The 15,913-nt window shown below is 40.8% G+C and overlaps 1 protein-coding gene across 1 annotated transcript in view; it reads right to left on the minus strand.

Annotated features, from left to right (window-relative positions):
* hgfa (hepatocyte growth factor a) overlaps window positions 1-15,913 on the minus strand; it is an 81,487-nt gene that overhangs the window by 48,957 nt on the left and 16,617 nt on the right. Inside the window, exons 2-5 of the mRNA XM_061912197.1 lie at window positions 13,068-13,230; window positions 12,884-12,996; window positions 12,410-12,524; window positions 46-188 (exon numbers count right to left, since the gene is read on the minus strand). Coding sequence (XP_061768181.1) covers window positions 46-188; window positions 12,410-12,524; window positions 12,884-12,996; window positions 13,068-13,230 — 534 coding nt within the window. The remainder of the gene's footprint in view (window positions 1-45; window positions 189-12,409; window positions 12,525-12,883; window positions 12,997-13,067; window positions 13,231-15,913) is intronic.

The raw sequence follows: 15,913 nt of genomic DNA on the forward strand, positions 1-15,913 counted from the left end.
GTAACAGCAAACGGGGAAGGCAGGAAAACAAATCAGGATTCCTACCCTCGGAACAGTGTGCTATGCCGCACTCCTCGGCCCGTACGTTGGGATCAGTGGTGTAGCACCACGGACCACCGGGGTCGTTGTTGGGATTCCGGCAGAAGTTCTCCCTCAGGTCTTGCGTCGGGTACCTATCGGGGTAAAACCTGCAAGAGGAAACATTGTTGAGGGCGCTGACTTGATACCGTAAGTTGCTCAAATAAATCTCAGGGAGCGGGTCGGTTCCAGTTGCCAGCAAGGAAAATAAATCCCCGGGGCATTTGCATGGGCAAAGTTACATTTCAAAAACTACAAGCATTTCAAGAATATGCAAACTAAGTCATTGATACACCTCTATACACCTTGTGCATGATTGCCTGAAACAGGGCTACCTTGTCACTGCTACCTCATGTGTGACAGGAACAGGAACTACTAGCAGCACAATGTGATGGATCACCCACAAATGACCCACATTGAACTTTAATCCTTCTATGTAATATCAGGAACAGGAACTAGCAGAATGTCATTACATGTTCAGGGTGTGGAAAGTGGTCCTTTGACAGGACATCCTTAAACCTTAATCCAGGTTTCCCACCCAACGAGCGCAGAAACATATTTGAGACTGGATCCCCAAAGAAACAAGCGATGACCTCAAACAGCAACCTTTCAGCAGGTTGTCCAATCAGTCTACCCTTTAAAAAAACGACTCCTCTTCGAGCACCCCACTTTCCTTTTCATGCCCCCCGGCTTCTCCACTAATGCCCGACATGATTCAACCCAGAACGAGATTTGAAAAGTGACTAAAATACCACCGAAAACATCTGGCTTGTGTTAAACTACTAGAGTATATAATAAATTGCGTTACAAGGTAGTACATGGTCCCGCACACAAAACAGGTTGCATGTGGCAGGAGTCCATAAAAAAAGGGCCCCCGCTTTAAGAGCACGTTAGCCATAATGATGCTGCGCTAACAGATGTTAGCCAGTTAGTAATTTGATTCATTTTGGTGCCAAAGTCCATACTTTTGGTCCACGTACTTGAATACTTGACTCACTTTAAGCGCATTAGCAGAGCGGAGGGATGCATGTCTGTGAAAGCGACTATGGGAAAATATTTACAACTCGCTGTAGAGTTGACTTTATAAATTTGGAGCTTTCGAGCTGTAAAAAAATGACAGACGAGAATGACATTCAAGATATAAAAGGCTAGTAAACGGAGAGCTATCCCACAGGGTGGTTCTGCTGCAGACAACCTTTTTTCAATTGTAAGTGTACAAGAAAGACCACAAAATCCATTTATTTTAATACTTTAAAGTCAAGTATTCATGCTGCTGTATGTGCATTTACTGTAATGTTTGCGTAATGATGCTAATACTAGTTAAATTTAACCCTCGTGTAATGTTCATATTGTTACTATATGATAAAATACTGAACAGATGTTTACCATATCCCATTAAAAATATGTTCAGTATTTTAACATAAAAGTGTTTGATTGTGAAGCAATAAAAGCCACAAAATGCAACGGGTCCATCAGACCCACAACGCTGGCTATGTAACAACAATATGAACGTTGCACGGAAAATTTATCTGCTAGTTTCTGCATCCCACAGGGATTTTTCTTTTGTGTTTCTGCACCTGCGGTTCCCACACAAGGTTGCAACATTGTTTGTCAACACTGTCTGCTCTCATTTTCTCGCACATTTGACCCTCTGATGTACTGTGTACCTACATTTTGTCCTCCTCCTGTCTAGGCCTACTGTGAGTGTGTGTGTGTGGTACACAGAACATCAATTTCCACACTTCACTTAGCACCGGTTCCAGTGGACCCGGACATCTTTTTTGTAGTAGAAATGTGTAAGGGTGGTGTATATCCATCCCATCCATTTTCTACCGCTTATTCCCTTTTTTGGGGTCGCGGGGGGCGCTGGCGCCTATCTCAGCTACAATCGGGCGGAAGGCGGGGTACACCCTGGACAAGTCACCACCTCATCGCAGGGCCAACACAGATAGACAGACAACATTCACACTCACATTCACACACTAGGGCCAATTTAGTGTTGCCAATCAACCTATCCCCAGGTGCATGTCTTTGGAAGTGGGAGGAAGCCGGAGTACCCGGAGGGAACCCACGCAGTCACGGGGAGAACATGCAAACTCCACACAGAAAGATCCCGAGCCTGGATTTGAACCCAGGACTGCAGGACCTTCGTATTGTGAGGCAGACGCACTAACCCCTCTGCCACCGTGAAGCCCCGGGTGGTGTATAGTGTGTGGTAATTAAATATGTATTCTGATATATGTTCTTCGCAGAAAATAAGGCAACGTCATTTAGTCTCAGTTTGAAAAATTAATTAAGTGTATCATTTTTCTTTTAATAAAAAAATTAAAAAGGGTCCCACAGACCCGATGACAGATTTGGCACTTGTTCGCTAACCTTGTATTGTTCTGTAGAAATGTTACAAATAACATTTCTGGGACTACAAGAGAATTTTGTACAAAGTCAGACTAAAAGGACATCCTTTTAAAATGATATAGAAAAAAATGATGTAAAACACAAAACAACCTTACTTTAATAGTTGAAGTGTTTCGGTTGCAAAGTGTGCAACCACATTTTATAAGGCATGGTTACTAAAATGTGCTGATGCTAGCTAAATTAAAGTTTAAGTTTTGAATACAAATAATCCGTAATGGTATGTTAGGTAGGTAGGTAGTCGCGGATAAACCGCGGGTCGGGCGGGTGACATGACGAAAAAATAGATTTTAAATTGATTCGGGCGGGTGGCGGTTGAACCAATTCGGAAATATATATTGTAATGATCCCAGGAACGTAGGCTCATAAAACTTCTTCGTTTGTCTTGTCTTTATTGCATAAGATGTAATACAACCACACAACAGCTCTCATGTCTCTAACGCTTTTCCCGGGACAACTCGAACTCTCACTTCCTGTCGATAACTTCACTTCACTATCTCTCCCGGAAGTCCCGCCCCCCAGCCAAAGTCATTGGCTAACACCCCGTAGCCAGCCGCTACATTATACATAGTTAAATGTTATGTTGAAGAGGTTTATTTAGCCTACTGACGTGTATTTATAAATGGTTGATTTATATAGGCTAGTAGGTAAAGTGTTGTACCTGACAACTCTTGATGGTACAATCCATATAACACGTCACAGACAACGTCACGCTAACATCACGTGACACCTCTGATGAAGGCTGCAGAAGCAAGGTAGCCCAAACTTGTCAGATACAACACTTTACCTTACTAGCCTATAGAATTTAACCATCTATAAATAGTTCAATGTTGTTACCCACATACGAAAAACGAGCAGCACTCTTTGAAACAGTATGTGGGCATACTTTTATTTTGAAGTGTCTCGTTTGGTCTGTCGACGGATGTAAGGAAGCTACTTCCGGGTATGGCCAACGAGGTATTTGTCATTTGTTGGTATTTTACTTGGTAAAATATTTGATCCACATGCTGTGCATGTTATTGTTTTTACGTTTGTAACCTGCTTTATTTATTACAGTTTTCACGGTGAATTTGTAGGGAAAGTAAGCCTTCAAATAAATCAGTTCAAGAAAGCCATTGTGTCTGTGCTATTTGGAGGGAGTTACACTTTCTAACCTCACTAATGCCTTGCATCATCTATATTAGATATATAACAACGGGCGACTTGTCCAGGGTGTACCCTGCCTTCCGCCCGATTGTAGCTGAGATAGGCACCAGCGCCCCCCGCGACCCCAAAAGGGAATAAGCGGTAGAAAATGGATGGATGGACGGACAACGGGCGGGTGTGGGTTTGATGAAATGTTGGTTCGGGTGGGTGGCGGGTGGATGATGATTTTAGTGATGCGGTTGCGGATGATATAATTGCCTATCCGCGCATCTCTAGTAGGTAGGTCTTTATCGTCATTCCAACAAGTACAACGAAATTTTTGTTTACGTTCAAGATTAGACAAACAAACAGTGTGTAGGGTTACAGAACAGGAACGCTGATAATAATAGTTATTATTTGTTCATCAGTTGAATATAGCTAAAAAAATAATTTTACAGATACGCGCAAATTGTCCTTTTTAGAGCAGTTTGGAGTCACCCGGTGACCATGGGAAATTAGGACGAACACGGACTGGAGCGTTCCATTCTTCATGTACTTCCCTGCTGGGTTTAAACACACATTTCTTTTCCGACGACACGGTCGGCTCCCCGAAACATAAACAACAGGTAGGAAGCACATTCCTCCAAAGCAACATGGCGAAAAATCACCCCCGCTTGCGGTTTGTCTGATCCAGCATGAACGTAATAGTTAACGTAATGTCAAATGGAGCTCTAAATCCCGCCGAATTGGAGCGACGATGTCAGGCGTTAGCATCTGTGTATGAGAAAACTGCTGGCCTTGTCATTTAATTTCTGTATAGCTATTTTTTTAAGCATATGAGCATACTTTTAAGGAATAACTTCCGATGTTTAAGGTTGTCATGTGAACGAAAGACACTTAAGACGTGGAGAAAAATGTGCCTTAACGACAACCAGTTACCATTTTACCATGAATTGATTAACGTGGACCCTGACTTAAACAAGTTGAAAAACCATTTAGTGGTCGATTGCACGGAATATGTACTGTACTGTGCAATCTACTAATAAAAGTTTCAAGCAATTAATCATTTAAAAACTAGCATTCACTCCTCTTCATCTTCTCGATGGAGGGGACCCTCTACTTCAGGGGTCACCAACCTTTTTGAAACCAAGAGCTATTCTTGGGTAGTGATTAAAGCGAAGGGTTACCAGTTTGATGCACACTTGAATAAATTGTAATTCTGTCTGTCATTCCGTCGTGCATTTTTTTTTTCCTTTTAAAGAAGATTTTTTTGTAGAGAATAAATGATGAAAAAAACACTTAATTGAACGGTTTAATAGAGGAGAAACACGAAAAAAATGAAAATTACGTTTTGAAACATAGTTTATCTTCAATTTCGACGCTTTAAAAATTCAAAATTCCACCGAAAAAAAGAAGAGAAAAACTAGCTAATTTGAATCTTTTTGAAAAAAATTAAAAAATAATTTATAGAACATCGTTAGTAATTTTTCCTGATTAAGATTCATTTTAGAATTTTGATGACATGTTTTAAATAGGTAAAAATCCAATTTGCACTTTGTCAGAATATATAACAAATTGGAACACGCTATATTTCTAACAAAGACAAATCATCAATCAATCAATCAATGTTTATTTATATAGCCCCAAATCACAAATGTCTCAAAGGACTGCACAAATCATTAAATCATTACGACTACAACATCCTCGGAAGAACCCACAAAAGGGCAAAGAAAACTCACACCCAGTGGGCAGGGAGAATTCACATCCAGTGGGACGCCAGTGACAATGCTGACTAAGAGAAACCTTGGAGAGGACCTCAGATGAGGGCAACCCTCCCCCCCCCAGGGGACCGAAAGCGATGGATGTCGAGCGGGTCTAACATGATACTGTGAAAGTTCAATCCATGATGGCTCCAACACAGCCGCGAGAGTTCAGTTCAAGCGGATCCAAGACAGCAGCGAGAGTCCCGTCCACAGGAAACCATCTCAAGCGGAGATTTTCTAGATTTTCCAGAACAGAAATTTTAAAAGAAATTCAAAAGACTTTGAAATAAGATTTAAATTTGATTCTCCAGATTTTCGAGATTTGCCAGAATATTTTTTTTGAACTTGAATCATTATAAGTTTGAAGAAATATTTCACAAATACTCTTCGTCGAAAAAACAGAAGTTAAAATGAAGAATTAAATTAAAATTAATTTATTATTCTTTACAATAAAAAATTAATTTACTTGAACATTGATTTAAATTGTCAGGAAAGAAGAGGAAGGAATTTAAAAGGTAAAAAGGTATATGTGTTTAAAAATCCTAAAATAATTTTTAAGGTTGCCTTTTTTCTCTAAAATTGTATTTCTATAAGTTATAAGAAGCAAAGTAAAAAAATAAATTAATTTATTTAAACAAGTGAAGACCAAGTCTTTAAAATATTTTCTTGGAATTTCAAATTCTATGTGAGTTTCGTCTCTCTTAGAATTAAAAATGTTGAGCAAAGCGAGACCAGCTTGCTCGTAAATGAATAAAATAAAAAAAAATAGAGGCAGCTCACTGGTAAGTGCTGCTATTTGAGCTAGTTTTAGAAAAAGCCAGCGGGCTACTCATCTGGTTTTTACGGGCTACCTGGTGCCAGCGGGCACCACGTTGGTGACCCCTGCTCTACTTACTGTATATCAATGAAACTGCTCCTCAAGGTACCTCGTTATTGTGCAATACTAAAATATTCAAAAAGCTTCTAACACAACTGGTGCTCTAATAACTATCAGGTAGGGCTGTAACGATAAACGGTATAAAAAGCCGCTGTAAAAATTCCCACTGTTATTATTATCGTTTTAAAATAAAATGATCATAAAACCGTGATTGATAACTCACGAACCGCTCACACTTCTCATTTACTGAAGAAGCCAGCTAGCGTATATAAAAGCTAACATGAAAACAAGAGACATTAACGTCTTCCTCCATTAAAAAAACAACATTCCCAAATCCAAACATTAACATCTGAGGTACTAAGATATTTAATTATGCGCATCGAACACTGGTTGTGTTCTCTTAGACGGTGAGATCAATTGATACTCGAATAAATATGGAAACAGGAAGTTAATTTGCATGACGTCACATAAACCGGACGTGACGCAACCAACACACATTTTTTTCCCTCTATCATTAAAAAAACCACAAAAACTTTTACAAATGAAAACAAAAGACAATAAACTAATATAATAAGTATAAAGTTTTAATATAAGTACAAGTATAAGTATAAAAATACAATATAATATAGTAATATAATATATCAGTATATATTATATTATACAGTATATATACATTACAGTATCTATGTAGGCCCAGCGATGAGGTGGCGAATTGTCCAGGGTGTACACCGCCTTCCGCCCGATTGTAGCTGAGATAGGCACCAGCGCCCCCGACCCCAAAGGGAATAAGCAGTAGAAAATGGATGGATGGAGTATATATCATATATTGTATATATAATATGTAAATAGTACCTATGTTATGTTGCTATTATGGTACATTGTTAGCCTACTTTATACCTGCATTATCCTTTGCATCTTTTGTAACTCTATAAAAATTTCCCTTGTGGATTAATAGTTTGTTTAAGTCTAAGTCTAAGTCCAAACATACCGAAAGACTTGAATAAAAATAATATGGCTCCTAAGTAGCCAGAAAAATATTATTATGTAACATATGTTTTCAGTGTGGTTATTTACTGTATTATTTTTTTTTAATGAAACTGTTATACGTGTGTATGAGTACTTTTTTGAGCACATTCAACAACACCGTGATGATAACAAATAACTATGATAATTTTGGTGACAATAACCGTGATAAGATATGTTCCTATCGTTACATCCCTCCTTGCAGGCAACTAGCAATCTAATCGCTAGCCGGCAGCGAAATTGCTAATCGCTAACTATCTTGAATTCTAACATGAATCTCTAACAATAAACTATAATTATTTATATGTTTTTTAAATTTTTATTGTAAAGCTGCAAGGTACAGTGAGTAGCCACTGCCATTTATAAAACTACACTACAGTGTGTATTGTCACGACGGGGTTTTCGCAGCTTACTGCGGGGTTCGTTCTCCCAAAATGCAGACGGACGACTCTGGACAAAACCGTGAGGTAGGAACATGAATTAATTATCAAAACTCAAAAAAGGTACAAAAAACGGAAAACTAGGCGAGGGCAAAATGCGGTGATCGGACTTGGAGCTAAAGCTAACACTTAGCATAGACTATGGACAAGGAATAGTCATGAAACTGTGGCATGAAACAAACAAGACTTACGTCGCAGGGCATGAAGCAAACAACTAGAGACAAGGTAAAACTCACGTAACAGGTGCATGTAGCAAACAATGACGCCAGCCGACTGACCGGCAAAGGCAGACTTAAATAATGCGAACATTAATCAGAGGCAGGTGAACATAATGAGCAACCAAAACACATTAGAGGTGCACAAACAGGAACTAAAGGAGTCCAAAACTAACACAAAACACAAAACATGTTCATTTGGATTGACAGACATTTTTAAATTAGTTTGAAAAAATTGCGTCTGGAATACAAAAAAATATATGTTTAAAAAAGTTGAATATAAAGTTTCACCCGTATGCTGGTAATGGTTTTAAGTCATCCATCTCGTGGTACGCCAAATAATCACTTAATTAAAGTAGAGTGTTTCATTTTTCTATATTCTAACACAGTGTTACTGTTCAAACTGTGTGTAATGTTACAGTGGCCAAACATAAATAAAACCTCCACCCTGTTTTTAATGAATACTTGGGCCTACTACGCTACTGTATTTTAATATTGGTCATTACGGTGGTACTAGGAGAGCAAAAGGTTCTCTTAAGTGATACTTGGTGAAAAAAGTATGAGAACCACTCATTTATAATTGGGGCGGTATAGCTCGGTTTGGTAGAGTGGCCGTGCCAGCAACTTGAGGGTTCCAGGTTCGATCAACCTAGTCACTGCCACTGGACCCTGACCCGGGTGTGCCAAGAATCCTGTGGTGACTGTCTGTGCACCAGTCTCCCCACGTTAAACTAAGTCACGCACAGGCATCCTCCATAAAGGGATACACCCCTACCAGGAGGATCGTCTTACCCGTTCGAGTGACAACCGATGATGATGAGTAAGTAATAATTCCATAAGGTATTTTTACAGTTTTTAAGGTGTAAAACTGAAATTGGGAGAGGCATCCTATAGGTCTTTTTAGGCTGTTTATTGGTCTGTCTACTCCAGTGGTTCTTAACCTGGGTTCGATCAAACCCTAGGGGTTCGGTGAGTCGGCCTCAGGGGTTCGGCAGAGGTCAAAACACACCCGACTCATCGTGTAAATACAAACTTCTCCCTATCAGCTTACTGATTTGCAGATGTATAATTTATTGTGAGTTTATGCACTGTTTTTGTTTGTTCTTTGAACAAGGTGATGTTCATGCACGGTTCATTTTCCATCCATCCATCATCTTCCGCTTATCCGAGGTCGGGTCGCGGGGGCAACAGCCTAAGCAGGGAAACCCAGACTTCCCTCTCCCCAGCCACTTCGTCTAGCTCTTCCCGGGGGATCCCGAGGCGTTCCCAGGCCAGCCGGGAGACATAGTCTTCCCAACGTGTCCTGGGTCTTCCCCGTGGCCTCCTACCGGTTGGACGTGCCCTAAACACCTCCTAGGGAGGCGTTCGGGTGGCATCCTGACCAGATGCCCGAACCACCTCATCTGGCTCCTCTCGATGTGAAGGAGCAGCAGCTTTATTTTGAGTCCCTCCCGGATGGCAGAGCTTCTCACCCTATCTCTAAGGGAGAGACCTGGAAACTCATTTCGGCCGCTTGTACCCGTGATCTTATCCTTTCGGTCATGACCCAAAGCTCATGACCATAGGTGAGGATGGGAACGTAGATCGACCGGTAAATTGAGAGCTTTGCCTTCCGGCTCAGCTCCTTCTTCACCACAACGGATCGGTACAACGTCCGCATTACTGAAGACGCCGCACCGATCCGCCTATCGATCTCACGATCCACTCTTCCCTCACTCGTTCATTTTGTGCGCCATTAAAATAAAAATATGGTAACACTTTAGTATGGGGAACATATTCACCATTAATTCGTTGCTTATTAACATGCAAATTAGTAACATATTGGCTCTTAACTAGTCATTATTAAGTACTTATTAATGCCTTATTTGGCATGGCCTTATTATATGTCACGCCTGTGAATCTGGTTTTATGTTTGATCATGTTTTGTTTTGTTTTCTGGACTCTCGTTCTGTTTTTTCACTTCCTGGTTTGTTTTTGTTACCATGACAACTCATTGATTTTCACCTTGCCTTCTTAGTCACGCCCCTGCCCTCAGTCCCGCACTTGTTCCTAATTATCACAGCCACTACTTAAGTTATTTTCTTTCTGTCCATCAGTCTGGGAACATTAACTTTCATTGCATTCTACAACCTTTGCTGCTCATTGCTCCATGCCATTGATCCCCTGCCACGCACCTTGCTGTTTATGCCTCCCGTTTTTGTAACAGTAAGTTTTTGTTATTAATTATGTTTTTGATAGTATGTTGGCCCTGCGATGAGTTGGCGACTTGTCCAGGGTGTACTCCGCCTTCCGCCCGATTGTAGCTGAGATAGGCGCCAGCGCCCCCCGCGACCCTGAAAGGGAATAAGCGGTAGAAAATGGATGGATGGATGGATAGTATCTTTTGGTTGTTTTGTAGATTGTATTGCCATTGTGCTGTTTTTGTTCTAAGTTTTAGCATAGATTAGTATCCGCCGGGCTTCACGGTGGCAGAGGGGTTAGTGCGTCTGCCTCACAATACGAAGGTCCTGCAGTCCTGGGTTCAAATCCAGGCTCGGGATCTTTCTGTGTGGAGTTTGCATGTTCTCCCCGTGAATGCGTGGGTTCCCTCCGGGTACTCCGGCTTCCTCCCACTTCCAAAGACATGCACCTGGGGATAGGTTGATTGGCAACACTAAATTGGCCCTAGTGTGTGAATGTGAGTGTGAATGTTGTCTGTCTATCTGTGTTGGCCCTGTGATGAGGTGGCGACTTGTCCAGGGTGTACCCCGCCTTCCGCCCTGTTGTAGCTGAGATAGGCGCCAGCGCCCCCCGCGACCCCGAAAGGGAATAAGCGGTAGAAAATGGATGGATGGATGGATGGATAGTATCTGCCATCATGCGTGCTTTTTTGTTTTGCCTTTTTTTGTATTTTGAGTAAAATTAAAACTATGTACCTGAATTCTCGCCTGGCTTGTCCTGTAATCCCTCTGCGTCGAAGGAGTCAACCAAATTCAAGTCCAAGCCTGACATTATAACCCTAACCCTCTAACCCTGACCCTAACCCTCCAACTTTAAATTAAGTCTTTATCACTTGGAATATGTTCCCCTACTGTCCAAATAACTTTAAATTAAGTCTTTGTTACTAAGAATGTGTTCCCCATACTAAATCGTAACCAAAAACATACAACTTTGTCTTGAATTTGAAAAAAAAACCCTTTATTTTTCACTAAAAAAGGGTTCGGTGAATGCGTATATGAAACTGGTGGGGTTCGGTACATCCAACAAGGTTAAGAACCACTGAATTAGTTGCTTATTAACATGCAAATTAGTAACATATTGGCTCTTAAATAGTCATTATTAAGTCCTTATTAATGCCTTATTCGGCATGGCCTTATTATAACCCTAACCCTCTAACCCTGGCCCTAACCAAATAACTTTAAATTAAGGTTTTATCACTTAGAATATGTTCCCCTAGTGTCCAAATAACTCTAGATTAAGTCTTTGTTACTAAGAATATGTTCCCCATACTAAAGTGTAACCAAAAACACACAACTTTGTCTTGAATTTGAAAAAAAACAACTTATTATTTTTCACCAAAGAAGGGTTCGGTGAATGCGTATATGAAACTGGTGGGGTTCAGTACCTCCAACAAGGTTAAGAACCACTGAATTAGTTGCTTATTAACAAGCAAATTAGTAACATATTGGCTCTTAACTAGTCATTATTAAGTCCTTATTAATGCCTTATCCGGCATGGCCTTATTATAACCCTAACCCTCTAACCCTGACCCTAACCAAGCAACTCTAAATTAAGTCTTTGTTACTAAGAATATGTTCCCCATACTAAAGTGTAACCAAAAACATACAACTTTGTCTTGAATTTGAAAAAAAAACAACTTTATTTTTCACCAAAGAAGGGTTCGGTGAATGCGTATATGAAACTGGTGGGGTTCGGTACCGCCAACAAGGTTAAGAACCACTGAATTAGTTGCTTATTAACATGCAAATTAGTAACATATTGGCTCTTAACTAGTCATTATTAAGTCCTTATTAATGCCTTATTTGGCATGGCCTTATTATAACCCTAACCCTCTAACCAAATAACTCTAAATTAAGTCTTTATCACTAAGAATATGCTTCCCCATACTAAAGTGTTACCAAAAACATACAACTTTGACTTGAATTTGAAACAATTTTTTTTTAAATTTTTCACTAAAGAAGGGTTCGGTGAATGCGTATATGAAACTTGTGGGGTTCGGTACCTCCAACAAGGTTAAGAACCACTGCTCTACTCGCAGGCGGTGTGTGTTTCATTCTAAAAGCCTCAGCAAACAGTGAACGCTAGAATGTGCATGTTGTGTGATTTTCCTGGTGAAAATCTGCAATGTGCCTTTTCCGCAAGTTACTTTCCTCCATCTTCTGACCGGTACAACGGCCTTCGAAGCCAAAGTGTACACGCATCTTCACTTGTTCCCATGACTTTTGTGCGTACGAGGAAAGGGAGTACTGTACTTACGTGTGCTCATTGATGTTATTATCAGACCAAGCTTGACAAGTGATGTTTGACTTGGTCCAAGACCTCCTCCCTCTGTAGCTGTCCTTGGGTCCCATGATACACTCCCTTATATAATCTGAGACGGAGGGAAAAGAAAACCGTGATACTCTTCATTCTTCGCCCAATTAAACACTCATTTGCACACTTTTCTCAACATACGCTGCCCATGTACGGTCATTAGGAGCTTTTTTTGTGTTATTCCCAAACGAGGAAGTCGATTAAAAGTCATCGGGCACATTTCAAAGTGCAAGATTCTAACATGCTCGGACTGTAAACAAAGATTTGGCAGGCTTGTTTGCACACCCCTGCAGCAGAATGCATGTTCACGCTCGCATTAAGAAGAGGCGTGGCCTCTTTGGATGCCTTTTGTTGTGTCAACATGTCCCCGTGCACCTGTGTCGTCTCCACAACACCAGAACGTCACGTGTGCGTCACCTTTCTTCTCGTACAGCGTGAAGTTGGCGTTGGCCTGCTTTTGCACGCCGTGGCCGAAACGGTCGAAGGGAAGCAAGTGGCATTTCCTGTTGTGCTTGTGGAAGTTGAAGGCCCTGCAGACAGGAAGACGTCAGCGGAGCGTGACAAGCAGACACGAGTCCAAGGACGGGCGCCGGCGGCTCACCTGCAGTTGAAGTGCTTCTTCACTTTCTTGCATTTACGGGCGCAGTGTTCCTGCGAGCGGCTCTTCCGCACCAGAGGCGGCTGAGGACAGTCCGCGCACACCAGGAGGTGGTTTTCGGACTTCTCGTAGCGTTGCAAAGACTGGCGACTCTTTCTGAAGTCGCCTGCAAGAGCACGACAGCGCAACGTTAGCACCGAGCCGAGTAACCGCTAGCTAGCCTAGCAATCTATGTCAACACTGTCCTTATAAAAATGGGCCCATTAATCATTTCCATTAAGGTTCAAATTAACATCTTACCTAAGATTTTAGGAAATCGTACGTGAAGCTACTGTAAATGCAAAAAAACATTAGCTCGCTAGCCTTATGGTTTCCCCATTTTTTTGGGCTACACTTTAAAGCAGGGGTGCCCACACTTTTTCTGCAGGCGAGCTACTTTTCAATTGACCAACTCGAGGGGATCTACCTCATTTATATATATCATTTATATTTATTTATGAAAGAGACATTTTTGTAAACAAGTTAAATGTGTTTAATGATAATACAAGCATGTGTAACACATATAGATGTCTTTCTTTCACAAAGACAAGAATATAAGTTGGTGTATTACCTGATTCTGATGACTTGCATTGATTGGAATCAGACAGTAATGATGATAACGCCCACATTTTCAAATGGAGGAGAAAAAAAGTTGTCCTTTCTGTATAATACCACGTGAAAGTGGTTGGTTTTTGGCATCGAATTCATCCAGCTTCCATACACTTTACAAGAAAAACATTGGCGGCAAATTCCGTAGCTTGCTTGATTGACATTCACGGCACCCGAGGGTCTTGTGGGATGATGCTGGCTGCTGCCAGTTCATTATTATGAAAAAATGACAGAGAGGAAGGCGAGAAACACTTTTTATTTCAACAGACTTTCGCGCCGTCCCTTCCGTCAAAACTCTAAAGGGCGACTGCACATTTCCTATCTTCACAATAAAAGCCCTGCTTCATGCTGCCTGCGCTAACAAAATAAGAGTCTCGGAAAGCTGGCGTGCACAAGTGATGTGCACGCCAGCTTTCTGAGGGATCGCTTGTGCACGCCAGTTTTCCGAGACTCTGTATTTAGTTAGCGCAGGCAGCATGAAGCAGGGCTTTTATTGTGAAGATAGGAAATATGCAGTCTGCCTTTAGAGTTTTGACGGAAGGTACGGCGCAAGAGTCTGTTGAAATAAAAAGTGTTTCTCGCCTTCCTCTCGGCCATATTTTAATAATAATGATCTTGCAGCAGCCAGCGTCATCTCACAAGACCCTCCGGTACCGTGAATGTCATTTAAGTGACGTCTTGGTGAAGATTGATGATCACTAATTTTTAGGTCTATTTTTTTTAAAAGCCTGGCTCGAGATCGACTGACACACCCCCCGCGGTCGACTGGTAGCTCGCGATCGACGTACTGGGCACCCCTGCTTTAAAGGGAAACATTATCACAATTTCAAAAGGGTTAAAAACAATAAAAAATCAGTTCCCAGTGGCTTGTTGTATTTTTTGAAATTTAAACATTTTTTTTACTGGTCCCGGAATATCCCTAAAAAAAGCTTTAAAGTGCTTGATTTTCGCTATTTGCGATGCGACTATCCATTTCCCTGTGATGTCACACAGTGCTGCCAATGTAAACAAACAATGGCGAATAGCACAGCAAGATATAGCGACATTAGCTCGGATTCAGACTCGGATTTCAGCGGCTTATGCGATTCAACAGATCACGCATGTTTTGAAACAGATGGTCGGAGTATGGAGGCAGATAGCGAAAACGAAATTGAAGAAGAAACCGAAGCCATTGAGCGAATAGCTATTGACGCTATTCGGCCATAGCATGGGTGTACCTAATGAAGTGGCCCATAGGATGGCTGCCTTATTAGCATCGCCGGTAAAATGTGCGGACCAAACGATCAGGACTTTCGCATCTTGTGACACTGGAGCAACTTAAATATGTCGATTGGTAAGTGTTTGTTTCGCATTAAATGTGGGTATCTAGTTTCAAATGTACATACAGTTAGCATCTGGACTGGTTTAAATCAAGCCATGGTTTGGACCTGAGTTAGCGCTGGTCTCCCTTAAAGGGGAACTGCTCCTTTTAATAATTAAGTAATCATTTACAATCATTATTAAAGACATGACTATGAATGGATTTTTTTAGTGCATTATAAAAATGTTATGAATTCGCTGAAAATTGAAACGGATGGTTGGAGTATGAAAGTATTGAAGAAGAAACTAAAGCTATTGAGCGAATTCAGCCATGCTATTCATAGCCATAGCATGGCCGAATAGCTGCGTTAGCATTGGCGATAAAATGTGCGGACCAAACAATCAGGACTTTCGCATCTCGTGACACTGGAGCAACTTAAATCCTTCGATTGGTAAGTGTTTTTTTCGCATTAAAAGTGGGTGGAAGGAAACGTAATATAGTTTTAGAATACAATAGAATAGAATAGAAAGTACGTTATTGATCCCTGGGGGAAATTCAGCACCACAGTTCGCTCACAATAAACAATAATAATAATAAATAATATACATATATTATATATTATACCTATAATATATGAATAATCAAAATGTATTCTACATATATTCTACATTTAAGTGCAGTCAAGAAGGAACATGTGCATTATACAGTCTGATGGCTGTCGGTAACTTTGTAATGTTTACACATTTTTGAGAGGATACCAAACAGACAATGCAACTTTGTGTACGTTTTGTACAAAATCAGACAGATTTATCTTAGAACACAAATTTCAACACCCCTAATAAACTTTGAATTTGTTCTCCCACAAATGTAGGCTAAATTTAAGAAAATCATTGACATTTGT

Source organism: Nerophis ophidion, linkage group LG10 (assembly GCF_033978795.1).
Source record: "Nerophis ophidion isolate RoL-2023_Sa linkage group LG10, RoL_Noph_v1.0, whole genome shotgun sequence".
NCBI classification, from domain to species: domain Eukaryota; kingdom Metazoa; phylum Chordata; class Actinopteri; order Syngnathiformes; family Syngnathidae; genus Nerophis; species Nerophis ophidion.